Source organism: Echeneis naucrates, chromosome 24, assembly GCF_900963305.1.
Source record: "Echeneis naucrates chromosome 24, fEcheNa1.1, whole genome shotgun sequence".
In the NCBI taxonomy this organism is placed as follows: Eukaryota; Metazoa; Chordata; class Actinopteri; order Carangiformes; family Echeneidae; genus Echeneis; species Echeneis naucrates.
The window spans coordinates 19250829-19266808 of NC_042534.1; the positions used below are offsets into that span (position 1 = coordinate 19250829).

A 15980-nucleotide genomic window follows, 5' to 3' on the forward strand; every position below is an offset into this window, starting at 1 on the left:
AGCCTGCCCGAGCTGCTTAAATAAATCCTAGAGGAAACACTAAGTACATTTACATGCACAGTTAAGCTATGGTTATAGCTTGATAAAGCCACCTCATCTGACTTCTATTCTTGTCCGAATATACATGCATGGGAGTGAAATTGATTTATTTATTGAAATCATGTCGCTTCTGCTATGATACGTGGCGATACGCACTTTTTTGGCTTGTAGGTAATGGGCTACCACAGATTGACCTATGACGTCACACACAACAGAGGTGGAAAGAAAAAAAGACAGGTGAGCTAGCACGTTAACCTCTGTATCCGTTCAAAAATGTACTTTTACTGCAGACTTTGCCATGTTTGATGCGTTTGAATTCTCGGCCATAGCTTAGCACAAAACCTTAGCACTTGTGCAGATCACCTCCTCCAGCTCCAGTCTGATTGTCCGTATACATGCAGCAGATCGACTTTCAAGTGCATTATCTGGGTGTGTTAGTCTGGCAATTTTAAGTTCAATTTAAGTTGAGCTAACATGTTTACATGTACTTTAAAAGTCCAGTTTTGGTTAGACTAAGGCAATAATAATTTCTTTTGGTGTCATGTAAACATGCTTACTGTACTTTGTGTACTAAAGTTAGAATTTGGCCCTGAAGATGACTCCTGAGATGGTGTCTATTTGCAAATCATCTCTTTCCTATTTTACAATTTTACAATTTTACAATTTTAAAGTTTTTGAAAATATTTCACTGGCGTTTAGTGGAAGCAGTAGAGAGTAACTTTGAACCTGTCTAAGCAATATAAAGGTATTGGCAATGGAGAATAGAAAGGATGAAGTGTTTCTTAGGCCTATCTGGATTTTGTGTCAGCCTCATTTCATCCATAGAAAGAAATTAACAGTTCCTGATCCTGATCCAGGTTTAATTCTTTTTCAATATAACATGTGTCCTTATGCTTTAAATTATGGTTCAGTTTAGAAGAGAACAGACCATAGAGCAGGGTATGCGTTAGGGGAAATGGCTACTGTGAGATCGATCGACTGTACAACACACTGCAACATACCTGACAGAATAGATCTAGTCAGATTCTCCCATCAGCTTTATGTTCTCCTCAAAACATGATTACTTCTGTTTTCAAAAAACCAAGATGGCCAACAGATGAAGGCTTTTTAAGGTAGAGTATAACAAACTTAAACTTTACAATATTTTATACAAGCACTATGTCAAAGATATTTAATTTATGAATGGATTCAAGCTGCTTAACCGTGCCATTTTATTATCCTGTCTGTATCCCAGTTTTGTCCTCTAGGCCTAGTGACTTCATTTTGCTGTTCTGGTAAATTTTAATGTGTTTATCAAATTGAAGGTAAATTGGGAGCCAGCTCATGTTTCCAGCAGCACAATTGGTACAATTAGGAAAGGGTGATTCTGATATCAGTGTTATTATAATGATTAGAATTTGCCCACCAATGGAATGAAAATATAGCTTGATAATTTTGGTCTGAACAGGTGGTGTTCATTAAGACAGGGTTTGTGCCAAACCACATTAAAATAAAATATGTACTTATATATTTCTTTGTTAAAATATAATTTTATAATAGTAAATCTAATTTTCGTTTAATTTGCCTTGTTCGTCAAGTTCAGATGCAGTTATTTAGTTCCTTGCTCTTCCTGACTGTATGGAGAAGCCCTGTCTCTCCTGGTCTGTTTTTCTCAGACATTCTGTCACTGTTTGCATCCAGGCAACGTTCAGGTTCCCTTCTCCCTCTGATCCAGAGAGCAGCTTCTCTGCCCTGAGTCACAAGTTGCTTTTACAGCATTGTGCTATTTGACACTTGCCCATTAACTGACAGGTCCAGCATGCATGCACATGCTTACACTAAGTAGTTACTGGTACTGTCATGGCTTCAGCTATAAGTTAGACCGCTGGCTTTACAGGATTTGTCCCGTGTCATGTTACTCCTATAATTAGAGCAGTTCAGTGAACTGAACTGACTGACGGAATTTATGATGGTGATGATGTCAGTCTACCACAGATGATAGACTGTATGCGGTCATTCAGATTATCTGACCTGTATCATTGCCACCAGAACAAGTTCAGGATGTTGTCAGTACAGTAGAGGAGCAGACTGATGCCTGAGAGGAACAATGAACAATATTTAATGTGAACAGCTGATATTTAGCCCGGACTGAATCAGTTTAATAAGGTCAGTCTGATCCAAAGTACATTCCTGTTTATAGAACTGTTTGAAGACACTACAACATGGTGAAGCAGTTTATAATATGAGGACATTCACATTTTTCAAACATTGCTAGTAACATTCTGAAATTGGCTTTAATTTTTGCAATTGGAGTAGCTGTTCTTAGTGGTATAAAGTCTGATTATCTGCTTTTTTATTTTCCTCAGATCACAGGTGTGTGATTTTGCCAATGCTTCAAGGTGGTAACAGGAATTTGCCAAATAGTGTTGTGCTTAAATTTCAGTGCAACTGCATTCTCCATCTTCATTTTTGAAAGCATGGAAATTGAAGAAGGTCCTTCTCAGTTGTTTCCCAACAGCACAAGTTTCACATTGTTTGTTCTCCTGAGCGTTACATTCAACAAAAACTGGTCTTTGAAAAAGTTTTCTCAACTTGCCTTGCAGAACAAAGGAGTCTTTGTGTCTTTCAAGCCACAACCTCACTTCATTTAGGAAACTGTGCAGTTCAGCAAATGGCATGCCACATGCTGTTGAGCTGAGGCTGGAAGAATAAGAGAAGGTGGTTTGGCTGTGTTGTGTTTTTGATTCAGTATATTCTAATCCATTCAATGCAGAGCCCCATTTGAGATGTGTTGAGATGAATAAAAACCAGTGTATAATAAAATTACATTTTACTGCTTGCTTTACAGTAGTAAGTAATTTACTATTTGTACCTTAAAAGTTTCAGAATTTATAAACCAATAAACAGGTATATCAAATTACAAAGTGGGTCTGAAGCTGATCAACCCAATAAGAGCTCAAGCAATACTTTGCTAGAATGCCATTATTTATTTCTCATTCAGATTACTTCAACAGATATCAAATAGAAGCTAAAACAGTTTTGTACATTGCATCAATACAACGTTGTGAATGTTGCATTCTTGTAAAAGGGGAATTCCACCATGCTATTCTTATGGTCAAAGATGGTTCAAGCTGTTAGTGAACACGAACAAATCTGTCCCAAAGCCATTAATTATCTTTCTAAAATTCAAATTTGTGATGTCATCTGATAATGTCTGCAGCTTTTCCAAAACAATGAATTGAGAAAGATGTGATAGATGACACTGAGAACACCCAAGGCGAAGTTCTGAGTATATGTGTACATTTTCTGTTTCAGAAATGAAAGGCTACTCTATTTCCTTGTTTTGCGTCTTCAGGTTAGGCTGACCCGCAGGTTTCGAACTCCATTCCTGGAGAGCTACTGCCCTGCATGTATTAGATGTTTCCTGCTCCAACACACCTGATTCAAATGAGTGGCTCCTTATCAGACTTTAGCAGAGATTGATGACTAGCTTATCATTTGAATCAGGTGTGTGCAGAAATATCTAAAACCTAACCCATTGTTGCCAACTTTGGGGCTAACCTCCTTTCCTTTTCCAGCACATGGGGAAAGAACAGATGCAACATTTTAGCATTTATTAACTGACACATTGTAGCCTGTACTATACATTTACTGCCAGACTGAAAACTTAGTGCTAACCTTTTCCTCTGCTCTGATCACATCCACCATCACCTTCCTGCTTATTACTTTCCCACTCACTACGCTAACATACTCCTTAATGGAGCTAAGCTACCAAGGGCTTCCCAGGCCACAACCCAAAGGTTGACTCACCTATCAGAACAGTGCTGCACAGAGGCTCCCAAATGCTATCAATTTCCGAAAGATTGCATATTTGTAGGGCTGGGTATCATAGCCGATTTCCTAAATTAATTTGATTTAGATTCATAGGGTCCTGAATCAATTAATCACAATTTGATTTGATTCAGTCTTCTCCTAAATAATGAAAATAATAATGAAAAAGACGTGACACGGCTGGGATTTTCCGACCTGCTTGTGTGGCTAAATTCAGTGTGTGCGCGAAGCAGCCAAAGTGCATTAGTAGCATTATCTCCACCACACAAACCATATTACCAGCGTTGTCTGTCACCACTGCTGGGTCTTTGCTGGTCAGCCCCCACTCCTATATAGCCCGCGTCAACATATCAGCTATATAACTAGCGGTTTGGTCTGTACCACATGAGACATGAGGTCACAGGTCACTATCATGTACGACTGCTTTGACAGTGATGTCCAGGTGTCACAAGTGATGCAGACGCTCTCTGCTGGCTGCATTTCTGTTAGGATGTCGTTTTTCACACATGTATACATCATGAGGAAAACTCTGTCGGTCAGGTGTTTACACTGCAATATAGCATATTGTGGATCGAGCACCTGTATGAGCCGCTTGAAGCCTTCGTTTTCCACTACTGAGCACGGACGCAAATCTTTGCAAACAAAAGTTGCGATGGCCTCTGTTATTATTACGGCCCAGGGAGAATCGGTGGGTAATATCAGTGATTCCCTCAGTTTCTTCTGTTTTGCCCCAGATGGCCTAGTTGTTGGAAGCTAACGTTAGCGTAGTGTGATACCTCGTCAAGCGGTTTCTGAGGTTTGTAGTGTTTCTACAATAACTGAGTGCTGCTGGGCAGATCTTGCAAACCACTTTGCTCTTATCCTCTTTGTCCTTTGTTGTTTTAAATTCAAAATGGTTCCAGACATCAGACTTAAGTTTGGACGGTTTGTTAATTACAACACCTGCTGGTCCCATATCTTCATGAATTCTGTACTACAGCTCAACTCCCTGAACTTCATGCAGCAACATGTTCCTGCCTATACCCTCCCCCCAATGTCTATCTCACTCTCTCTCTCTTTCTCTCTCTCTCCCACTCTCAACCCAACCGGTCGAGGCAGATGGCCGCCCCCCCTGAGCCTGGTTCTGCTCGAGGTTTCTGCCTCTTAAAGGAAGTTTTTCCTTACCACTGTCACTAAGTGATTGCTCATCGAGGGATCTGTTGGGTCTCTTTAAATATTTTTATAAAGAGTTTGGTCTAGACCTGCTCTATATGTAAAGTGTTTGTTATGATTTGGCGCTATACAAATAAATTTGATTTGATTTGATTTGATTTGATCTGAGTTTTACCTGCATCGGTCATCTTGCATGCTTGTGCGCTTGAAAGAATGGTTGGATGAGTTCAAAGTTGTGAAAACTACGGGGGTGTTTTGTATACCCCCATTTTCACAGGTAGTTTGTTAGTCTGTCCCTCCCGTCGCAGGAAATAATGGATTAATCCTGGAAGGCTTATAATGTAGCACTTCTTATGAAAGTAAAACAGGAATTATTTGACCAATGAGAAGATTGGTAGCCTCAAAGCCTGGAGCAGCAGACAACCACGTTTATGAATAATGCACACTAAATGCCTCTCTGTACATTACACACACATACACACTACACTATACATATCACTACCACACTATGTATTTCTTTTTACGTTTCTGTATTTTAATTCTTTTGTGCAAGTTTATACTATATTTATATATTTGTTTAACATTGTAGACATGCTTTATAATGACAGGTTTTGTTTATTCTGCTACAATTTTAAGTGTTAAAATACAGACAATGTCAACAGTATATATCTATTTAAATAAAAATTCAATGTAGAATAACAAAAGTTTTTTATCGTTCATTTAACAGTAACTGTCAACTTTTGTTGCCAGACTTTTTACTGTTTTTACAATTTATTTTTTTTTTTTACATTAAATTTAATATTTTGCTATAAAGAGTTGCCTCAATTTTACATTCAGCAATAGGATGTGTATTTTTGGTATTTTTAGATTGAATTCAATGCAATTTAACATATGAGACCATCAAAAAATTAAATAATTCAGTTAAAAAATCAACAATATTCCTTTATATTAATATACAGATTGCAGCCTTTATTTTATGGTCAATATTTTTAATAAAAATAATTTACTGTATTTTTATAGAATTTATATTTAATGTAGAAAATAGTATATATACTGTAAAATAATAAAGTAAATTTCTGTGAAATAACTTTTTTTTACAGTGTGGAGATGCTTGGTCATATTGGTTGTGTTTCCATTTGACTACAGAACACGTTTCAAGCATCGTTTACAGACAGTGAAATTTCTCTTCATGGTTTTCTCTCCCTCCCCAGTGTATGCAACAGCGAAACCGAAATGTTCCCACACTGGAGATTTAAATGAGGCTGATGCTTCTTCAAACTCTCTCAACTCTCAACTGCTGGTTATGCTTGTTTGTTTTCTCTTTATTTCCCTGCTTCTGTGTGTGAGCTGCCATGGCTCCAGTTGCAACAGTGTGATAGGTTATACACCGTTAGTGGGCGGAGGCACAACAGTGATTGGACATTAACTTGTGGGAGAGGGCTTTCGCCTGGACAGTCAGGTACACACACACACACAGTAGCCTGTAAAGCAAGTAAGTGCTAATGCAACCTGACTTGTACCGAAAACATAAGGGCATATTGTTCCGTGCAGGGCGTACTGAACGGTTCGGTATTTTATTTATTTAAGTACTGTTCTATCCCTAGTTTTTAAAGCTACTCAGATCTCAGATCAGATCTCAGTTGAGCAGCAGTTGTGGTAAAGATAACAAATTAATGACCAAAGGTATTTTACAACATATTGACTATATGTTTAAGAGATCCTGACTATTTAAAAGTTCCACAGGTAAATACAATGATTAATAAACACACTCAAGATAATATCCGTCCATACTGCCTATATCCAGTTGTCATTATTCATTCATCTTTCACTGCTTATCCTTTTCCGGGTCGCGGGGGATGTCGGAGCAAATCCCAGCTCACATTCGGCAAGAGCGTGGCACACCCTAGATAGCTCGCCGATTCATGGCAGGACCAACACATAGTAACATACAGAGACGAACAACCACTCGCACTTACCAGCAATTAAGAGTCACCAATTAACCTAAACATGCATGTCTTTGGACCGTTGGATAAAACTCTTAACACCTGGAGGAATCCCACGCAAGCATGGGCAAAACATGCAAACTCAACACAGAAAGGCCCCAGGCCTGGGAACTGAACCCTCAACCCTATACCGCTGTGCTGCCCATTGTTATCATTATACAATTATATATCTTTAATGTGAGGGTTTCAGCTGTAGTCAACCACCAACATTGACATATCTGTAGGTAAGTCACAAGCCACTGAGCCACACCTGCTGTTGGGAATGTCCTAGTCCTATTCCAAAAGATGCTAAATCTACGAAAATCAAAGCAATATGAAAGATAACTATCCTTCAGTAGCTTCACTGAATAGAAACCAATCAGCCATAACATGATCAAATGCTGAATATTGCTCTCTGTGTTCCAATACCTTTCTGTCAGAACTAGCATGCACTTCTTCAGCAGTTTGAGCTACAGTAGCACTTCTATAGGTGATCCAGCTTTCAGTCCCCACAACCATCAATGAGCCTTGCCCCCCCCAACCCTGTGGTTCAGTGGTTTTCCTTCTTTGGACCACATCTGGTAGGTCCTGACCATTGTGTCATCACATTGCAGTTTTTTTCTTATTATAGTTACTGCCATTCTCACACTGGACCATTTTTCTTACTTCAACTTCAGGACTAAATGTTCACCTGACGCCTGATATATCTATCCACTCACAGCTGCCATGGCAGCCAAATCATCAGTGTTATTCACTTTACCTGTCAGTGGTCATAATGTTTGGCTAGTTGGAATATATATATATATTTTTTTTTCACAATAAGACTTAACATACATTTAGAAACTGCCTTATTTCATGGATTTACTATCCCCAAGGGCCTAGAAATCCTCAAGTGGTTGAATTATTATTGTGAGAGTGCACTCACACAATAATACCAGTTTCACATCTGTTCACTTTGTTAAGCTTAACCTTTGTGAACTTAAACATTGTTATGGATTTTTTTATTCCCATAACACAGCTTTTGTATTCTTTCTTGATCACGGTGGCTTTTGTTTGTAAAATACTGTAATCTCATAAGTACTGTTTGTTCTCTGCCATAGCGGCACAGATACAGTGCCACATTTCTCCATCAATGATAATAATGGATTGAAAGAAAATTATACATTGACTTATTTAATAAATCAATCATTTCACCTCTCAAGTAAAATTATAAAATTTTGCTCCAGCTTTGTGATGATGTTTTGTCTATTATCTGTTGATCCACCCAACCATTCTTTCTGATGATGGATGCAAGGTAATAAATCAAAGCCAATATATTGTCAGTTCAAAAGAAGTTAAACTGGACAGTATAGTTAACAGTTAATTAAGTTTTGGGAAATTTATGTGCTATATTTTGCCTAATCTATCATGTTCTATTTGAAACAGCAAGAGAAAGACAGGAGTTCCTCTGGTAAAATCTCAGTCACCTTAAGAGGTGATTATTTAATGCTGCTCCCCATTGCTCACTGAACAGGATAAGAATGGGATCACAATCTTGCTTTCAAATGGTTTCAAATACCACAACTCTTAGTATGTGAAGCTTATCTTTGCTGGACTATATGTTGTTAGGGTGTGTTGTTGGTGACATAATGGACTAGCAAATCAGTAGTAATCACAGAGACTTTAGTCCATGATCCAGTAGCAAGAGTTAACATGGCTGAGACATGAAGTTAATAACACACAAGATGCTCTTTCATGCTTGAGATGAATGTTGCTTTTAAGTTGATTTTAACATGACTAATCCTTTCAGCAATTTATCTTCATTTTGAAAATATTGAAATACCGTGTTAATTTTATGAATAAAATTAGATCAAATCATATTTACAAGTATGTGAAAAGAAGCAGATGAGTGAGTTATGGGATGTGACTGTGACTCACAAAGTAAAGATGACATGATTGATTTTAAACTTTTAAACCCATACACAGTAAAACAAAAAATTGCTTAAAAAACGTATATAGTCCTGGCAGAACATTTGCAGGAATTTATCTGTTAACTGTTAACACTTCCGTCAATCCTAAAACCTATAATTCCATAGAATTACAGTATACTCTCTGCTCATTCACTGACACTTCTGTTAATGGTAAAACATATAATTCTGTGGATTTACAATGTATCCTCAGTATTTGCCAAAAAATTGTTCCAATACAATCACCACAACATATATAAATTGGACGTATTAGTTTTAAGATTTTATAGATTACATACATGGGTTAGGGTTAACCCTAACCCTAACTAAAATACTATGTTAACTCAACATAAAAATTGCGTTCGAGTTCCAAAATGACTCTGCAAAATATTCTTGGTTTATCGGGTAACCTGTGTGTTAACCTGTGTTTAATGTTAAATACAGGTTAACACAGACTGGACAACTCTTTCCACCCAGAACTATACAGAACTAATGTTAAATTCATTACATATATTATTTTAGTTAAAGTAAATGTTTTTTTTTTTTAACCACAGAAGTGCAATAAAAGGTTTTCCCAACTCCGAAGATGAAACTCTAGTGGGAGTAAATACCCGTTGATGGCCTGTTTCTTCTGACTTTAGCACGTAATGGCTCTTCTTGCTCCCACAATGCAATGCGTCCTCAAAAAATACGGTTAAAACACTTGTACAAAAATATTACAGAAAATTCCTTCACATTAACTCAGTACAATTCTACTGTATATTTATGGACTTTTCTTGCAGTGTAGGTAGCATCAGAGAGTTTCAGTCTACCTATTAGCTGAAAACCTTGTTTGCTCTACCATCTGATTGTGATTGACCCATTAAGTAGTTTTAGGTCTTGAGAAAGGAACTGGTAGCCCAGACTCCGAGTTTGTGGTGAAGAGTTGGAACCTTTGCACTTAGCGCCTCACAAAAATGTTATCGGATCAACTAAAGGGCTGAGAAATGTCCTGTCTCACATTCGTGTATTGAAATCAGTTGACTTATGTGGTGGTATGGAACAGAATAGTGCAAATACCACTTTGACAGAAAGTGATATACAGTTAGATGTGAACTCTCTTATTCAGTTTCATTAAAGATCATCATCCCAATATGATGACCAGTGAGTGACCGTTAGCAGTCTGCTCACAGCCCACCCTCAGTCCCTGAGCATTTTGAAACATGGTTAGACTGCCCTTTGCCAAGTAACACATAAAAGTGAGTCACGAGATTTTTAAACATTTTTCCCACACGGCATCCAGCTTTCTGTGGCTAAAACTGGATTACAGATGCATGATTATGGCCTGTAGAGCTGCTTTCCAAGCGTAGTTTAATTTTTCCATGTAATTGTACTTGAAACTTTCTAGATAAACTATCCTATGTAAATCTATATAAAAATGTGTATATTTTCCCCTGAGATAAGTTTATATTTTAATATAGAAAAATGTGGCTTTAGAAATTCTGCTCTGTACCTCTGTAACCATACTGATCACTGATAACTCCTTAACAACAACAACATGTGCTACTTTTTTTTTTTTTTTTACAAAGAAACTACCTTTTAAACTCATCGTGTTGTAAATACACAAGCTCTGTATGTTGTAGACTGAAACTTTAATACATGTTTATGTACCCTTTGTGGGTTTGTGTATTAAATTACATTAATGCCACAGGGATCACATCAGGTCTCTGGCCTTTTAAAGACCAGGGGCCTCATTTATAAATGTTGCCTATGCACGAAACCTGACCTAAAACTTATGTACATCATTTCTATGCAAAGGTTGTGATCTATAAAATATAGACTTGATGGAAAATGTGCGCACCCCTACGGAAACTTTGACCCATGCGTATGTGTGTTTTGGAGGAAAAGGGCAATTGGCGACCCAAGATTGAAGAAATGAAAAGTGGGAAGAACGATTATGTTTTGATTATTGCCCTTCACACATTTAATTTCAACCTGTATGATAAGTAGGAACCATGTCATCAGAATTATTTAATTCAGCTAATTTCGCATTGGACTGAGTAATTGTTTCGGAAACATCTCCTTAGAATCTAACGGGAAAGCCTAAATCAAAATCCCTTCTCTATATTTAATCACCACCCTCTCTCTGTTATATTGTCCACTCCCGGAGCCCAGGAGAAGGAGAGGACAGTGCATAAAGTGTCTGCCTAACGTGTAAATAACAATAACACTAAATAATAAATAATAATATTTTCCTGTAATACTGTGAACACATAATCAAACGCCAATGAAATCCTAAGTGTGGAAAACAAAGCCATTAACAATCATTATACTTCTGTTCTCAGTTCGTCAGCTCTACTTGATGCTTTTCATAATAAACCAGACATAAAAAAAAGGGTAATGTACACACACTTCAGTCTAAAGAATATTTTTGGTGGTGGGGTTAGCACAAAATGATTAAACCTATAAATACAGTGGTGAGCCCTGTGTGTAATGCTGCATTATGGCACTCTTATGCCAATGGCAGAATTAGGAGGGAGAAGGTCTTCAGAGACCATAATGACTTATTGGCCCATGATGATGACTGTCTTATAAGCCATTTTAGATTCCCTAGAACTATGCTCTTGGATCTATGTGCTGATCGTGTGCTCCGTCTGTCTGACGGTGTTCACAGCTGCAGCAAGCTGTTGCCACTCACTTTGCTTCCTTTGGTTTGTAATTCCAGTGCTGTGACCTCCAAATAGGATGGTTCTTCGGGCCTCCATCTCACTGACAAGCATCTCCGCTTCTACCTCAGAAAATTATCTTTTTTTTTATTTTTTTTACCTTTTCTTCCTGCATCCACCATCGTTTCCAACAAGACATAGCACTTGTATCTGGGTCTTATTTTATATATACAGGCCACATTCATGAGGTGCTTTGCATTGATCATTTATGGTTAAAAATGGGCGTGTACAGGGCATGGCATGAAGCTAACACACACACTTTTTTTGCTTTAAGTGTGCATATGCAGGGTTTTATAAATCTGAATACGCAAACTTTGGCTTTTGGGTGTAGTACACTTTTCGTAAAGATCCTAAGCAGTTTTATAAATTAGGCCCCTGGGGCTTCATGCTGCGCCATCCTCTCCTCCTCCTGCACCGCAGTGGTGGGTGATTAAATACAGAGAAGGGATTTTGATTTAGAATTTTCACTTGGATTCTAAGGAAATGTTTCTGAAACAATTACTGGTATCAACATTAGTCTTAGGTGTGCCCATGTCAACTGGACAGCACGTTCAGCAGTGACTGTCTCCAAGATTACATTGAGGATGCATTCGAGTTTAGCTCACTCAAGACCATATTTTTAGGTGATCTGGGCCAGATGTTACTGCAAGACTGGTATGTAACACTGGCTATGTAGCACTAGCAAAAGCTAAAGTGTTGCCTCTTCCATCTCTTTTTTCTGTTTAATGAAATTCAGTGTAATTAACTAATGTATTAGTTGAATCACAGTGTAAGCTATCTCAGGGCATCTTTCATATAGAAGAAACTTGAACCCTCTTTGGATATGTAGTCCTTAAAGGCCTCTTGTTTTTACTCTTGATAAAAAGGCCCAACATGAACCCATGACCAAGCACAACACAACAAATGGCAACAAAAGGCAGGAAGAAACCATATATATATATATATAGAACTGCTCTCTCCTGTAATTCATGGTTCATGGTCTTTCAAGTCGCTGACCTGCTTTGAAGGCCATGATGTTATTTTACAGGTTGTGGCTTGGAGCTGCAGCTCTTTTGTATAGTGAGCTTGTGTTCGTATAAGTGTTTTTGCTTCCTTTTTTTTTTTATCAGTTAATCAATATGACTTAAATGCAAAGCATTGAACACCAAGCAGGATAGTTTTCTTTAGTGTAACTGTTTTGGACACCATCTAGCACAGTCAAATGCATGTGTGAATCAATAGCCAAGTACCAACCCAGAAATTAAATGTGTGTGTTTTGTAGCTGAATTGCAACAAGGGTCATGGTAACCTGTAGAAATTCCTAACTCATCCATTGACTGTATATATGGAAGCCAGTCTGAAGGTCCTCACTGATGGATTGTCTGTGATGGGTCAGTAAAATGTCATAGTACAAACAGGACCTTCTTAAAGGTATCTTAAATCATACGCAGCACCATTTAGCCTCAGCCACGAGTGAAGTCCTCAATTTTCTACTTGCCTCTGCTGACCTCTGTCACGCTGTCATGCTGCTGTTAGGCCAAGAGCTTACCAACGAAGGAAAAGAAAACATTAGAAGTTTCCATCTGCTTTCCCTGAACAGCAGAATCAATTCCTTATAATTTTGACATATAATCATTGCACTAGACTGGAAGGCAGTCATCTATCATTTCAAGTCTTATACAATATTTCAGTCAATGCTCAAGGCTGCTGATTAAAATCTAGACTGTGAAAGGTCAATATGTTATTTCTGAGGATTACATGGTTGCCTTTTACATGTTCCTGCAATTTGCTGAAAGAAAGCAAATGTTTAGCAAGACTTCAGAAATATTTACAAAGTGAGACATTTATCCATCATCAGTGATGTTTTTATATATAACATTAATTCATGATGTAAATAAATTCATATGATATGCACAGGTTCCATCTGGCATATATTTAATTTTTGATTAGGTCTTATTTTAACAATGAGGGAATGACTCAGTCTTGTTGTGTCCTCTAGCTCTTACGAGAACTGAAACACCCAAACGTGATTGCCCTGCAGAAAGTCTTCTTGTCGCACAGTGACAGAAAGGTGTGGCTTCTCTTCGACTATGCTGAACATGATCTCTGGGTGAGTCCCTCTCTACCTTTGCATGTTCAAAATGCAAATGTGTGTGCCATAGAAAACCTTTTTTCCTTTACTATGACTGGCAGGAAAAGTATGTAAATAACAGGTTTCCTGATAGTAGCATAAAGAAATAAACACAGTATATATATTGATTTCATAATGTATTTGTGGATTTATGTGGCTAACACTCTTTAATTTATGAACGTATTAACATTCTCTGTACTGTGCACCTTATTCAGTGGCTCTAAGATGGAGCGAAGGAATGCTTGGCTAGCTACCAAAATTATTTCCTGGTTATTTGATTAGCTATAATACATTTTTTAGTAACTTCAGAGGAAGTATGCTCATATTATTACCATCATATATAACCTCACAAATTCATTTACTTGCAGATAAGAAAATAAAAAGTATCATATTAATAAAAGATTAATTCATATTATGTGAAGGAAAGAGGGGAGGAAAGACAATCTCAACATATTAGGATTACATGGTCATGGTGGTAGCTACCATGTTGTGGCCGTTAGCCACCAAGATTCTCCCCCAGCAATGACCACCCTCCCACTGATCGCCTGCAAGACCTTTTATTTATTTGTCTTTTCACACACCATCATATACATATGTTTTGCCGTCTTCTTTTTCCTGCTCCCTCCGGTGAGCATCCTCCCTGTCCTCCTTGTCCAGCCACTACTGCAGGTAGAAAGAGACCATTAGTACTCTCAGTACAGCTGGGCTTAATCACTTTCACCTGGCGCTGGTGCTGCAGAACCGGTCCTGCCCTGTCTCCCCCTCCTACAGTTGGAGCCCAAACCACGCCCACCTCCACACATGTCTTCAGCAAGGACCACAGAGGATCTTCTGGTGGATCCTCTTATGATAAATATGAACAGTTCCAGGTCGGGATGGAAAATATGGGAAGGGGAACCCTCTGGGCCTTCAAGGTATTCTGTGAAGGCCTAAGAAAAAATATTGAAAGAATTTTTGTACTACTAATGATATATATACAGTACAGACCAAAAGTTTGGACACACTTTCCTATTCATTTGAATGAGAAGGTGTGTCCAAACTTTTGGCCTGTACTGTGTGTGTGTGTGTGTGTGTGTGTGTGTGTGTGTGTGTGTGTGTATATATATATATATATATATATATATATATATATATATATATACACACATATATACAATAGCATATAGCTTTATAGCCATTAAGGACAGTGAGAAATGGCTGAGCATAACTTACGAAGACCTTTTTCCTTTTCCCAATTCACCTCAGAAGGTGTTTGTGTCTTTTGGGAGGAGAAATATTAAATCTACATTGAAATTCAATTGCGTCTAAGCTGAAACAAACACATAAAACATTGGATCAGCATTGGATCCATCTTTGATTGTTGGACACTAGCTAATGATTATTCTAGACGTTATTTTCATTTTATCTAAACAAATATGTGAGGTAAGTGAATGTGTGATTTGCTTGTTTCATTTACTTTTTGTAATTAAATGATGTTATGATAGCCATCTTTGAATGTCTGTTTTTCCAGAATCACCTTGGTGGGTTGTGAGGCCAGTTTGGCCAAATACACTTTTAATATGCTGAACATCCATGTGACAGGGCTCTGGCTATTATTTGTATTGCTATGTTTAATCTTTTATTGCTACATGTGGTCATATTGAAGGCCCAGGGTCGGTTTGCCACTGTTTTACAGTTTACCACAGTGCCTACATGATCCACACCTGTCACCTCTACCACACCTGTCACATCAATTTCATCACATCATTTCACACAACCCTTGCACGTAGAAATACACACTTTGGGACTCTTTGAATCTCTCCAGTTCCCTCTATTACCCACAGTTCTCCTCACCCATCTCAAGCTCACAGGTAGCATTGCTAACATGGGATTGATAGACCCTCCCCAACAATCAGGACACCAAAGGTTAGTTCTGCAGATTGCTTTTCCTCAGTCTCCCTTTATTCTCTGAAAATTGTTTCTTCTAAGATGGTTGACGCTGAAATTACAGAGTGGGGGCTACGAAATGCCAGCTCACAGTCCGATTGGTGGATCACAGCGGGCCAAAATTCAGCTGCAAGACACTTTTATTTGTTGCTTCCCACCACCATTTCTAGGAGGACATGACACCTCTCTATTGCCTATTGCTAATATTGCTATTATATTGATATCACTTCCAGCCTGGAGATGCAGCTCGGTGCTAGAGCATGCGGATGCCAGTGGTTAAAACCCCATCCACAACCCGTGCTTGTGCCAG

The 15980-nt window shown here is 38.1% G+C and overlaps 1 protein-coding gene across 6 annotated transcripts in view; it reads left to right on the plus strand.

Annotated features, from left to right (window-relative positions):
- cdk19 (cyclin dependent kinase 19) overlaps positions 1-15980 on the plus strand; it is a 60910-nt gene that overhangs the window by 6255 nt on the left and 38675 nt on the right. For 4 of the 6 annotated variants that reach the window (XM_029495781.1, XM_029495782.1, XM_029495785.1 and 1 more), the window contains exon 3: positions 13613-13723. In XM_029495781.1, the coding sequence (XP_029351641.1) occupies positions 13613-13723 (111 nt within the window). Of the gene's footprint in view, positions 1-13612; positions 13724-14401; positions 14659-15980 lie in introns of those variants that run through there. The other 2 variants (XM_029495784.1, XM_029495786.1) reach the window with 2 other exon arrangements.